This window comes from Lissotriton vulgaris, chromosome 5 (assembly GCF_964263255.1).
Source record: "Lissotriton vulgaris chromosome 5, aLisVul1.2, whole genome shotgun sequence".
Classification (NCBI taxonomy): Eukaryota; Metazoa; Chordata; class Amphibia; order Caudata; family Salamandridae; genus Lissotriton; species Lissotriton vulgaris.
This window is the reverse complement of record NC_141693.1, coordinates 363,719,709-363,734,466: the sequence shown is the minus strand read 5'-3', so window position 1 is coordinate 363,734,466 and position 14,758 is coordinate 363,719,709. Positions and strand designations below refer to the sequence as shown.

General features: G+C 41.3%; 1 protein-coding gene across 2 annotated transcripts in view; it reads left to right on the top strand.

Moving 5' to 3' along the window:
* ZBTB17 (zinc finger and BTB domain containing 17) overlaps positions 1-14,758 on the top strand; it is a 330,328-nt gene that overhangs the window by 205,645 nt on the left and 109,925 nt on the right. For both annotated transcript variants that reach the window (XM_086921685.1, XM_086921684.1), the window contains exons 9-10: positions 12,015-12,102; positions 13,818-13,934. In XM_086921685.1, the coding sequence (XP_086777811.1) occupies positions 12,015-12,102; positions 13,818-13,934 (205 nt within the window). The remainder of the gene's footprint in view (positions 1-12,014; positions 12,103-13,817; positions 13,935-14,758) is intronic.

Here is a 14,758-nt window from a genome sequence, read left to right as displayed (position 1 = left end):
TCTGCCTGTTTTCACATCTGCTTGCCTTTTATTAAAAATGTCAGAATGCAGATGGAGTACCCCGCAGCACAATCCTTGATAAAGAAATGTGAGGAATGAGAAATAGAGTCCAACGCTGTGCAGAGCTAGGCAATGTAAGCACCTTCATGATCGACCCAAACAGTGCTTGAACACAAATCCCTCTCCAGGGAAGCCTCTGTGGGGAGCCTGCCTTCCTGCTAGAGCGCCAGGAGGACTGTGCAGAAAGGGGTTGCACATAGCTTTACTTGCTGGGAAGTTGCTTTTGGTAGCGCTCTTTGTGGCCCAGATAATGTAATTACCTTATTGCAATTACTACTAAGGTAATTACATAGCCTGGCCCTTAACACCTTAAGTGCTGCGCCCGTTCAGCGGCCGACGGCACCACTACCTCCATAGTGCTGCCGTCGGCCGTTGAACGTTCGAACCGCACCTGCGCAATGGAACGTCAAGCACTGGAGCTGGACGTTCCATAGCAGCTAAGGTGTTAACAGTGCTCCTAAAACAACAGCTTTGGACCTTGTGCTTAGTCTTTGTTGTTCGCTTATGGCGCAGCCCTACTTCCACTCCAAGGTAGGGGGTCGGGGCAGAGGGAAGAAGATAAAAGGAAGCACATTTTTACATTTGAAATTTCTCTTGTTTTTCTTGTTGCCCACTCCTATGATATGTTTATATTTGTTTTGTAATGCAAATACACACACATTGATCGTTGATTGGATCCCTTGTTGATTATGACACGTGCTCTGTTAAGTAGGCCGTGAGAAACAGAGAAACTTCTCTGGTTAGTGTCTTCAAAATTCAGAAGTCTCCTGTTCTTGTTGAAATGTCAGACACCTGTATTTCAATGCCTTAATATATACTGGAGTCGTTTTAAAGTTCATAGAAAATTACTGAAGGGAAATAATTCAAATGCATGCGTTAAACCTGTATATTTAGGTTATTTTTATGAACCCAGAAATAAAATTCGTTTTGGTGCTGCATGAACTCATTTAGAATATACTGAAAATGAATGTATGAAAATGGAGTGGAGTGAGAAAAATATGCAGTAATCGGGTACCACACATTCTGCTAACTTTCTGCTGTAATTAACATCTCTGGAGCTGAGTGATAGACCATTAGGAGAGAGAGTGGTAATTAACACGGAAATTAGGCACATCTCTAGTTTTCTTGTTACCAAAAGGTCTCCATCATGGAACCTCCATGCAGGATCCATGATTTTTTTGTGTGTGCGTTATATAAGAAAATAGAGTACCACCTATACTTAACATTTCCTTTTTGATATTTTAGTTAAAAACTTTAATTGTATTCAACTAACCCACAGGAAATTAAAGAATGGTAGGATACCACAATCCTTTTAATTTCCGCCTTTTAGAGACTCGGAGGTTATGGTGTCAAGTCCTGAAGGAGGCTGAGTGGGATATCATCAATCTCTATAATTACAATAACATGGCGTGAAAATTTGAAATGGCATTGGTTAAAAAGATTGTTGAAATAGTTCTTTTAAAGATAACCAAAAATGAAAAGGGGGAAGTGGCCAATTTCCGAGGTAATTTTAGATTTTGATAAGGCATTCTTTCCACAAAATACTTTTTGTCTATTTTGTTTTCCTTTTTATATCCTCACAAATACCTGATGTAGGACAAGAGCTTTGTAAAATCATACTTTATGGGATTCACTCAGATTCTAACCTAATCCAGGTTCACGTAAGGGTTACAAAACTGCTTTGTGCGCAACGTTACTCCTTTGCCTTCAGTTATTGAATATGTCGAAGTATTTCTTAAACTGTCTTGTTGATTATTAGCCTTTTTTTCCTAATCAAATTCTTGTCGCTCCAAAATAAAATCTGTTTGTCATCCTGACAGGGCACTTTTTTCTCTTGTTTACAGTTGAAAGTAATCTTGACTGCTGATTTAACAACAAAGGCTCAAAGGTCTAAAGAGTGTGGATTTTTATTAAGCTCTACAAACCACCCAAATGGTGGCTGCAGAATACCCGAGGAGGATGAGCAAATGAGTGATCTTGAAGTAGCCCTATGGAGTCGCAGGTTACATTAGGCCGTATGCTAAAAACTAATTTAATAGTCACACTTATGAATTCTTGAAGATGCCAAAGCCTTTGGTGTGCAGTTGTCTGGAGCTGAATAGTAAGGTCAGGCTGATATTGGGTGTCTGACCGGTAGACCAGGATAGAGGAAGCTATGCTGTTTCTGGAGTACCTGTGTGAAAAGGTGTTTTTTTAAGGATGACCTAAATTTGAAGAACACCTTCTAAAGCCTTTCGTGGTTAGGCAGCGATTTCCAGAGGGAAGTGTCCTAAAGAAGGCTGGTACAGACAATATATTTTCCATATCTGAATTGATGGGGTTACTACGGTGGCTCATTATTTTGTTAGTTTCGTATTTTTTGTAGAGTGGCGATTCTGAGTTAGATGATAAGTATTTCATTATAGTGTAGGTGCTGTAAACATTTTATTTGATATTTGGTAGTATGTGATTATAGTGTGAATATGTGCTGTTTACAGCTGGAGAACTTGACCATTCAGCTTAAGGGTCATTCCCTGTATCTCACAACACTGTGTTTATTGATGCATTCTTAAAACATAAGTGCTTGCCCTGTGTACTGCTTTACGATTCGGCAACAAGTGCATGTTGCAGGGTTAACACTTTGTGCTGCAGTGGTTGTTTATAATGTTGGACTGGGTGCAGTGGTTTTGAAGAATTGAGTGGTCATGGGTACATGCATGGAATGACCACATGCAGTGCTAGTGTGAGTGTTGTGTGGTGTAAACATTGATAAAGGATTTGTTTTTTGACAGAGAAACATAAGATGGTGGACATCTGGTAACCAGAGAATTTGTACAGTTTGGTAGGCTCCCTGTGTAACTAGGGGGTACTTGCAGTTCAACCACTTCTCTAAGATAGGTACCAGAACCTTGTTGCAATGTCTTTTTCCATTTGTTATCTTCCGCTTCCCACAGGTCAGCAGCCCATTTAGATCTTAGAATGCTCAGACCCCCTGGGTGTTATAAAGTACATTTTTATATGTTAGCAATTCTGTCTTAGCAGTGCTTCTGATATCACCCTTCATTCCAGTGGGGCAACATCCGAAATCTGACAGACCTCTTTGATATGAACTCATGATCGCATGTTGAAAGGATATGTATTAGAGGATGACCGCACCTGCCATACTGGGATTGGTGTCAGTACAACGCGTTGTATTACAACGCGTTCCGTTACAACGCAGAATTTACAACGCGGGATCCATTACAACGGATGTCATTACAATGCATGGCATTACATCGCAAATACTATTACAACGCATGGCATTACATCGTAAGTATAGGTAAGTATACCTTTTAAAAAAAATGTTATTTAGTTTATTGTAATTAATTTATTTAAAATAATTTAATTAAAAGACATTTTAAAATTGTCATTAAATTAATGTAATTAAATAATATCTATTTAATAAATAATATCTATTTAATAAATGTAATTTTATTAAAAATAGTAATTAATTTAATTTAATAAAAAAAGTAATTAGTTTAAAGTACATATTTTTTATAATGAAATTAAATTGAATTAATAATAATTATTTATTTAATTTAATTAATTTAATTTAAAAATGTAATTAGTGTAAAATAATTAATTTAATTTATTAAATATATTTTAATTAATTTTAAAATGGTAAATATAATTTAATTATCCCTAAACACAAACCCTACCCTAAAACCTAAAAACACCCCTGTACCCCAAAACCCAAACCCTGCCCTAAAACCTAAAAACACCCCTGTACCCCAAAACCCAAACCCTGCCCTAAAACCTAAAAACACCCCTGTACCCCAAACCCCAAACCCTGCCCTAAAACCTAAAAACACCCCTGTACCCCAAAACCCAAACCCTGCCCTAAAACCTAAAAACACCCCTGTACCCCAAAACCCAAACCCTGCCCTAAAACCTAAAAACACCCCTGTACCCCAAAACCCAAACCCTGCCCTAAAACCTAAAAACACCCCTGTACCCCAAAACCCAAACCCTGCCCTAAAACCTAAAAAGACCCCTGTACCCCAAAACCCAAACCCTGCCCTAAAACCTAAAAACACCCCTGTACCCCAAAACCCAAACCCTGCCCTAAAACCTAAAAACACCCCTGTACCCCAAAACCCAAACCCTGCCCTAAAACCTAAAAACACCCCTGTACCCCAAAACCCAAACCCTACCCTAAAACCTAAAAACACCCCTGTACCCCAAAACCCAAACCCTGCCCTAAAACCTAAAAACACCCCTGTACCCCAAAACCCACACCGTGCCCTAAAACCTAAAAACACCCCTGTACCCCAAAACCCAAACAGTGCCCTAAAACCTAAAAATACCCAAACACCCCAAAACATATACATCAGTACCCCAAAACATATACTCCTATACTCATACTTATTTAAAAAATTACTTAAATTAATATATTTAATTTATAATATTTAAAAACGAAATAAATATTTTTTTGTAATTAATAATAATTCAATCAATTATAAAATATTACATAAAATAAAAAAAAATTAAATACTTACCAATACTTACGATGTAATGGTATGCGTTGTAATAGCATCTGCTATGTAATGCCATGCGTTGTAATGGCATGCATTGTAATGGTATTTGCGATGTAATAGCTGCGTTGTAACAGCATTACGTTGTAATAGATGCGTTGTAAGAGTAACACACCGCCATACTGAACTCTGCTGTGAGTTTGTTGACAGAATGATTGCCCCTAAATGCCCCCCAAGGCAGAGATCCCAATCATGTCTCAGCTAGCAAATATTTGCAGCCTCCCCACTTCCCATTACTGCTGTTTACCTACGGGAGGGTCAGTCTGCCCTCCCACCTCACTTTTCTGTGGCTTTCTTCCACACTCCGTTTACTGTAGTGGTGTGGATTACAAGGTTTTTAATATGTGTGGTCCCATAGCATTCTGCTTTGCAACCCTGTCAAAAAGTGTAGCAAGAGAAGGCATGAGATCATCACCAATTGAGTTACACTCCGTAGAGGTTGCTGACTAAGGTACAGATACCTCATCTGTTCCCTGAATTCCTGGGTCGTCAAGGTGGCCATGCTACAAATCTTTAGTACGATTCAGTCTCCCTCTGGCGCAAGTACGGGCCCCAAAGAACCTTTTAAGCCTGCCATTGTGTTACCAACAGCAGTCCTTCCCCCAGTGCCATTGGTCCCTGTGGGAGCTGTTAGTGACCCGTACTGGGTCTGTCCAGACTTCCACTCCAGCCCCAAGATCCACACTGGTCCTTGCTTCCCCAGTGTTCATAACCACTCTGATGGCACTGATTGATGACCTGATGTTGACACCAATGTCCGACCCTTACCCAAGGCCAACCGATGATGCACTACAAATTCACAAAGCTGCAACTGGTTGACATGCAGCCTGACTCTAATCTGGTGTCTCTGACGTGACACATCTATCAGCAGAGGCTCCATTTTATTTGTGGTTCTGACTCATCCTGTACCAGAACAGGATCACCTCACAAGACTGATACAGATTGTGAGGGGGGTGCCTCGCTCTTCCCTCATTGTAGTGATGATGCCTTCTATCTTGATTTACAAAACACCAGTGGGATAGACCACTCCCCCGAAACAGCTGGACTTGCTACTTGGGCCACCAATGAAAGAAAGTTCCTCATTTGCTAGGAGTGGTTTGGAGAGTAGGTGGGTTACAGCTGCTCTCCATTGAGACTTAAATAAATGTTTTAACAGATATTCCACAGCTTGGGGCAGTGACATCAGAGCCCTTGTCTTCATTCAGTGATGCCCTCACTGATGCCTTGAAGGTTACCTGCTTTAAACCTGGCCTGCAGGAATTCGTATGACATGGGTCTGCACCTGGTGATCCAGATTTTCTCACAAAGAACCCTAGTCCGGAAAATCTTATTGAATAGGTTTTGACCAGGTAGGTGAATCCCAATTAATTTCTGACCAATCCCCCTGTTAGAATCCAAAGCAATTGATGTTTTTGGCAAGAAAATGTGTTCTTCTGCCAATGGCCCGCAAGCTGCTTTAGTTTGTCCTCAGCGGTTCATACACAATCACTTTGGAGCAGGATTCAGCGGTTCCTCTCTGGTTGGTGATCCATCACATCTGACAGATGGGTCTTGCAGATTGTTAAAAAGGACTGTGCCCTACCTTTCATCCCCCTCCCCACCTAATGTTCCTCCAGCACCTGAAGAAATTTTGGAGCAGAATCTGTCCATCCTGCTCCAGGAGGTTGAGCTCTTGCTCTCCAAGGGTGCCATTGTACGTGTATTGTATTGAGAGAAAGGCAGAGGTTGCTATTCACGCTACCTACTCATCCTGAAAAAAGATAGAGCCTCAGGCATATCTTGGAACTTGTACTGCAGCTACTGCCATCCATTTAGCCATGTAGGCTGTGCTGCCATCCATCAAGGGGAGGGAGGCTGGTACAGGTTCTTGAGGACAACACTCCCTCCTTGTGGCACTGCAACAAACATAGTAGAGTGGAGTCGTGGGCCTTGTGCTAGGAGGCTCTGCCTTTGAATGTTGCTGTAACAATAGAACATCTTCCTGTTTACTAACCACCTGGCAGGGTCTCCAAATGCCAGAGCGGACAAGCTAAGCAAACCTTCTGAACATCACAAGTGCCAGCTACATTTGAGGTGGTGCCAGTGGGGAAGAGATCTGACTAGATCCTTTTTTCTGCCACAGAGCACGAAGTTTTGCATGTTTGAGTTTTCACGAGAGCAGTCTTTAGGAGACGCAGTTTGATTGGAACGGGCAGTGGGACTTCTTTACAGCTTCGCATTGCTTTCTCTTCTGCCTCAGCATCTGAAGAAGATAACAGCCGGCCCCAATTCATCCTAATTGCACCAGGTTGGGCAAGGTGTGTGCGGTACCAGGAACTCAGGCTACCACTTCAAGAGACCTGTTTTAATAGGAGGGTAGGTTCTCAATCTGAATGTTCGCATCTTACACCTGCACGTATTGAGATTGAATGGAAGCAGTTGACGGAGTATGGCTTGCCATCTTAAATGGCAGATGTCCTCATCGCCACCAGACGCCCTTCTACGAAGTACCTCTATGCTGGAGATTGTGCAGGTTCAGAACCTGGTTTGTTGCCGGTAATATCTCTTACAAGTGAAGATGCCAGACTTTCTTTTGTTCTGTCTTTAGCCCAGCTGTGCCTTTCAGTGGGTACTGTAAAAAAATGCATTTGTCAACTTTTTCAGCGTTTCTACATTTGCCATACCTATATATTGGTATTTAGCCTCATTAGCGGTCAGTAAGGCATATTCTAGTTTGTTTCGATTGGACATTCACCTAGCAGTCGCCACTTGCTAGATATTGTTTCTCCAGCTCTAGTGAGAATTCTTCAACTTCTCTGCGTATTTTCCCTTTATTCCCACTATATTGGGTCTAGCTTGGCCACTTATCACAGTTTTATGCAGCAATGTTGGTGGTAGCGTTTCTCAATGAGAGAAAACGTCCGCACCTTCTGTTTGTGACTATTTCCTCTGGGCAGGTCGTGTGTGAAGTATCAAGAGAAGAGGTGCACTGAGAACCTGGTAAGACACCCACCACCCGGGGTGTTGCACAAAGCAACTTAATGCCCGTATCAATACTCAGGAGAAGACCAAGTTACAACAAGCACCCTCTTGGAAGTCCAATGTCAAGGAACAACATTTTTTTGTTTCCTAATACAATAGTAATATCATAGTTCTTTTTCACCAGTTTCAACAATCAGTTCATAAGTAATAGGGAAGCTTCAAAGCATGGATCCAAAACCGTACGTAGTTCTTCAAAGATCTTTATTTCAAACACATTAAAAGTTTTCCAGCTTTGCACTGCCGACACGTGTTTCGCCCTCTGGGGGCTTTTTCAAGGCAATCTCGATATGGATGGGCAGGTCTTGTTTTCGAAAAGTTCTTGTCAAATGGGCGAAGCAGGTATGATGTGACAATATTAACAATCCTATTAGTTAAGATGCTGACGGTTACGCTGATATAGATGTAGATTCCAATTTGATAATCAAAAGGGTCGCGTAAGTCACTTAGTGGAGATCAGTTCTTTTGTTCATGTAGTTTGGAGTCCCGTAGACCTTGATAAGTCTTGTTCGTCGTGCGTGTATGGCACGGATCTCCACTGATGTAGCGCCCAGCAGTGGAGATCCGTGCCATACACGCACGACGAACAAGACTTATCAAGGTCTACGGGACTCCAAACTACATGAACAAAAGAACTGATCTCCACTAAGTGACTTACGCGACCCTTTTGATTATCAAATTGGAATCTACATCTATATCAGCGTAACCGTCAGCATCTTAACTAATAGGATTGTTAATATTGTCACATCATACCTGCTTCGCCCATTTGACAAGAACTTTTCGAAAACAAGACCTGCCCATCCATATCGAGATTGCCTTGAAAAAGCCCCCAGAGGGCGAAACACGTGTCGACAGTGCAAAGCTGGAAAACTTTTAATGTGTTTGAAATAAAGATCTTTGAAGAACTACGTACGGTTTTGGATCCATGCTTTGAAGCTTCCCTATTACTTATGAACTGATTGTTGAAACTGGTGAAAAAGAACTATGATATTACTATTGTATTAGGAAACAAAACAATTTTGTTCCTTGACATTGGACTTCCAAGAGGGTGCTTGTTGTAACTTGGTCTTCTCCTGAGTACTTATCACAGTTTTGTAAACCTCCTGAGGGTTATTGCAGACTGTATGGGCCCCACATTCTCTCCCAAATATTTCTCTTTGAAATGCTGCAGGCTGCCTCTCAATGGTTTTGTTCTTCACTTTCCAAGCATTAGTTTCCCAGAAGACAGCTCTGTCCTCTACCATGGAATTCCATCCTAAGAGTTGAATGGTCTATTATCCCCAGGCCAATAATTTAGGAAATAATCTAGTTTGAGAAAGATATGTTTTTATCTCTCTCTCTTGCCATACATCTATTGAGTTCAGGTGAGTCCTCAAAATGGCTATATATATTCATTTCACTCTTAATAAAGCCAGATCTACAAACCTACGTGAGTGCCAGTTCCGCTTTTTGGAATAAATGAGGCGTTTACACCAATATATCTATATCCAAATTCTCTCATTTATGAACAAAAAAGGTAGCTGCCCTTCACTGAATCTCAGGTACGTTAAGAAAATATATTAGGAATTAGGTACTGCAAAAAAATGTAATTCAGGGTATCAAAGGTTGAGCATCTTTGTACAATAAACCATGATTCTAGCAGGACCTGGAGGAAAGAACAGAAGCAGAAAGAGGATACAGAACAGTCAATAAAATGTTGACAGAATGGAGGGGGCAAGAGCTAGGAATACATAGAGAAAGGCAAGACTTCGAATAAAGGGGAAAACAATAGTCCCAGTGGAAGATCATGAAAACAAGGCAATCAAGGGAAGGGGGTGAATGGGTAGGAGGGTAGACCAAGAGTAGTAGTATGGAGGAATGCCCCTGGAAGAACGCAAGGGGCTTGGGAGTCCAGAGTAATTTCCCTCCATTAAGTCAACATTAAAAAAAAGAAAAATGCACTAATGAGCTCCAGCAGAGTTAAAAGCCAATAAAACAGGGGTCAAGAAAGGGGGTGGGGGATAAGGGAGGAAAGAAGAGGGAGTATTGAAGGACCCACCGAGAAAGCAAGGGTAACTGGTTGGGTGGGTGGTAGGAGAACAGTGCATTCTCCACAGTTGCAACATTAAATGAACAGGAGAGTAGTATGGAATTTTCTGATGGACACGTCTAACTGCTGAATCCCAACCTTTAGAATATTCCCCAAGCACCAGACTTGATCTGGAAACTTTTCATGAAAGTGCTTCTGCATGCCATTTGGTGGCACCGTACAGCTCTGCGTAGGTTTCGGTCTATTCCAGAAGTGACTGAGTGGAGCCACATATAAGCACCACTCCTGTGCACTGACATTTTGACGACTCCCAAAACGAAATCCAGTGTGCAATGGAACGATGTTCGCTTCTAAAACTACAGGCTTTAACCCATGCTGAGAAAACATATTTCACAGATCCATATGAGGCAAGCCTTTGGTGCTTGGGTTCAGGACACAACTCCAAGTAATGCGACAATGGCTCCCTCATGCACCCGAAGGTGGTCTGGTACCACAAAGCTGTACGCCCGCTACACTGGAAGAAGTCAAGGATGCAGATCCACTTCCGATGCTGCTCCCGCAAAAAGTCAACTTTGCGGTCGAAATCCTCTGCTAAATCAAAGTACAGGCGTAAGAAGCTGAAAAAGGTTTAGACTCTGTCCTTCCACTTTCTATCTAAAGATCAGTCACATGGGCTTAAAGGTGCCAGTCGATCTTACTCCCAATCTCTAGTTTAGGAGCTGATCCAGATGCGGCTAGAGTTCCCTGGCCATCAGCGATGCTGCAACATCACCCTCTCACCCCACCAGTATGATTACACATTTTACATGGATTTACAGGAGGTCAGTGTGCTGGATAAGTCCCCTTATAAAGGGTTTAATCTGTCTCTTGGGCTCTCAACGGCAGAGAGTGATTCCTTTACTGTTGTTATTTGACACACACATGAGGTCCTGGACCTACACCTGCCTTCAGTTGAAGCCAAGACAAATACCCTTACTGAAGTTTTGGAACCTAGGCCAGCCTTGCCTGAGTCCTTGCTTATATTCAGTGAAGCCCTAAATGACACCTTAATGGGCACTTATCCAAGCCCTGCTCGTACCTACTGGTAAATGAATGGGTGGCCTAATGCCACAGACCGGCACCTAGTGACCCAGATATCCTTACACGGCACCCTTCTTCAGAAATGTTGGTGGTCGAGGCTGCCGCCAGCAAGGTGAAACTCAATTCATTCTCGACAGGGAGTCCAAGATGATTAAGGTGTTCAGGAAAAGAATGTTGTTCTCGGCTAGTCTAGCACTGTGGACAATCAATGTGGCTTGTTTATTTGGCCGATATATGAACGCCCACTGCGACCTTGCCAGCTACATCCTGCAGAAAGTCTCACAAGAACATGGGGCCTCTGCAGTTCAAACCATTCAAGATAGTCACAGTGCGGCCAAATATGTGGTTTTTGCTACCTTTGAGCATTTCAGACCTGAACATAATAAATCTGCGTTCGTGCCTCTCACTTTTTTTATTGGGAGACAGCGGTTCTCGCGAAAATGATAACTAGTATTTCAAATGCGATACATGCACAATGGCGATACATTTGTAAGGGACAAGGATAAATCAAGTGGACAAAATGAGTTCTCTACACAGCTAGATCTGATAGTTGTTTATATATACACAATAGAAGTATAAATTCAAAAAGCAGTATACTTTGTGCAGTGAATCCCCAAGTGAGACATGGAACCATAAGTGAATATATAAAGTGAATTGCGTAGAAAAAAGGTTTTCATATGTACAAGAATTAACCATTCAGTTATGTGTGGTAGCAGTCTGTGAAATTCAATTGTCAACCATTTCAGAAGAGCTATACATCATATAATGTAATTATTTTTTTATCAATGTATGCAAGAAATGTTCTGCTTTGGTAAAATCAGCACATTTTGTGGATAGTTCATAATTATGCAGATTCACGCATTTACAACAGACCTTTCCTACTTTACGGTTTAGCTTTGAAATCGTATTGCTGCCGGGATCCGTAAAGCTTGTATATTTGAGTGTGCATTTTTAAGGTAGCCTGACTGTTTCCCAACCAAATGGCTGTAACATTCCAAGTCGTCAAACAAATAATGCAATTTAAGGGATATTGTGACAATTAGTAAAATATCTTAATTTTAATGGGAAATTCCATTCATGGGAAAGTTCTCTGCTTTCGATGGGGAAATTTCTTGAGACCAGCCAAAGCCTTCTGTATGAAATGATGATTATTGGGAGAGCTATATGCAATGCACTTGAGGAGTGGTTTCATTAATTATTTCTGCATATTTGATTTGATCTCCAACAGAATGTTAAGCCAATCTCATCTGTTTCATATTTTTGTGTTGCTGCAGATAGGGAATCTAAAAGCACATTTGAAGATTCATATTGCAGACGGGCCTCTCAAATGCAGGGAATGTGGGAAACAGTTCACCACCTCAGGTATGCAAGTTTTATAATATAATAATTTAAGGCTGTAGTGTGTGCTGTAAAACTAGAGTTCCTCATTGTTTGGCACAACATTGGAATATCAGGAGCGTGCCTTTAGGCTATGTCTGAAGGTATGCTTACTCTTCTTTCCTCACATTAAGGAATGTGAATTTGTGGAATTTTGGTGTTCGTCTAAAATTAGGCTATAGGTCAGTGAGGGTATTCCCCTAACAGGAACAAGTAAGCTCAAAAAGAACACAATGGAGTGGCCATGGAATGGGTTCCTTTCACTACAACAAAGATTTACACCCAGAAGGACTCACTGGGAAAGAGATTCAGGAAGAGGATAAAGCACATCTAGTACCTGGATTCTCAAAACTTGTACCACTCCTGATCATTGTCAAACGTCTGAACACTGGTATTGTGGTATCATTTTCACCTTCAATAATCAATAGGGCTCTATGTAAGATGTGGAAATGAAGACCACATTAGATATCAAGAGGCAGGCGTTGATGTCAGTATTTTTTATGTCACTCTGTTCAGTCCTGCCATGACAATGTCACATCACTCAAAATCGACAAATAGAGCCTTGATATTAATGGCAAAAGATTTAACATCATAACGAACCCTGTTGTTTTTCTCTATCCATTGTCAGTTCTCCTGAACGACTATCCCGGCCTATAACTAATTGCACCAGATTACCCAGTAAAGCTGTGGTTGTAGTCATGTGCAGTCCTTATTTGTTGATTACATCATTTGTTTTTAGAAATTACTGTTACAAACTTAACACAAGTCTCCGTAGAGAGCAATCTATCTCGTCTCCGAGGCTTTTCCCTTTAACCTTATACAGCAACTCATCACTGCTATGATCATGTCCGTGGTGAAGATGCCCCTCTGACACCAAGTGTGACCATTGTCCTTAATCTGTTTATGTTTATGATAAGGACGACTTAGCCCTCCCTCTTATATCCCCCTTCTATCTCCTTAGTTCTGTCTTTCCTGTTTATTACATTCTTTTGTTCATTTAGCTCCTTCCCTCTTTCTTCCCCCATTTCCTCTCTTTCAGGTACCTCTTTTCTTATACTTTTGTTTCTTGTTTCCCTTCCTCTTTTTCACTTTTAGTCTCATTCTTTCCTGGTGTTTTGTAATTTTCTCCCTGGTTCCACTCCGTGCTGTTCTCCTCAGCGCTTTTCTGCCTTCTGCTGATTTATTCTCCCCTCTTGCATACTCTTCTGTCCTACCCTCTTGACTACACTTCTGAACCCGCCACTCTGTGCATACTCTTCTGGCCATCCCCCAGTGCATTCTCTTCTGGTCCTACCCAATTGCATATCCTTCTAGTGCAGCTGCCCTACTCATACTCTTCTGGTCACCTTTATGCTTCGAAACAGAGTTAGTAAACTAGAAACACCTGTAGGGAGAGAGAATTTAATCTGTCCGCGTGAATGTGGATCAACATGAAGAGTCCGACAGTCTGAAAGGATCACTCTCATCTGCAGTGGAATAGGAGGGGTGTTTAGTGGGGGTACTTTTTTCTTTAGATGCAAGTTTTTGTGCTCTGGAACCTTTGTGTTGCAACATTGCCGCTTACACGTATTTATAGTCCACTTTTATACCTTCCTTGTTTCCATAACAAATACTTCTTTTTGTTTGTAGAAGGGGCATTAGAAGTGGGTTATAGAATTGCATCTCCTGGCTCGACTGACTCTGTGTCGTGTACTTTCAAGGCAACCTGAAGAGGCACCTCCGTATCCACAGCGGGGAGAAGCCCTACGTGTGTGTTCACTGTCAGAGGCAGTTTGCAGACCCAGGCGCGCTCCAGCGACATGTTCGAATCCACACAGGTATGAAAGCAAGTGTGAATGGTCAGCCATGAACGGCATAGCCGCTGTTTAAAAACAAATGTCTAAGGCTCTGCAGAGGAAAACCTTGAATAATATGACACAGCTTTACTGACTGCAAATAGTCTGATCTATTTTTAGTTAAGCCCAAATATGGTAATATTTGATTCTGTTGTCACATAACCGCACAGAAACTTCTCTCTGTAGAAGAAATAAGAAAACCTAGCTAGCTTTTTTTATTTCTGACCCTCTAAAAGGGTTCTGCACACTCCCAAGTTGGACTCATAACATTACCACTACAAAAATTTAAAGGTTAATTGCTGGAGGATTCTGTGAATTGGACCCATTATTTTATGTACTCAAAATGATATTTTTTCTAAGACGTGTCTCCATTAGTGACATCTGTTACTTTATCACCTGCTTTTCACCACTGCCTCTAGAGTAAAGGCATGAAAACAATTCTTAAGCATAAAAAAAATAACAATTGCAAATAAAAAATAAAACAAAAAACAACTTCCCAACATGGCATTCTTGGCTTGTTGGTGTCTATTCGCGCTCTGTAAGTACTTTACCCTTCAGAGTCTATTCACTGTTACTTTTCACATATTGAATTGTGTAATTTGGAAAAGTGTTAACATTCCTGAGGTTGAGCTGAGCAGCCTCCATACCCTTAATTGGCAATAACCTAGCTTTCTTAACAATGTGTTAACAGTTCTGGTTTTCGCATTAAATTTGCAGCTAAGACTCAGTAATTGTTTTCACAAAAGGAAACTTCATTCAGTACCTTATATAAGAATGCTTCATTCAGTTGCTAACCTTGCAGACTT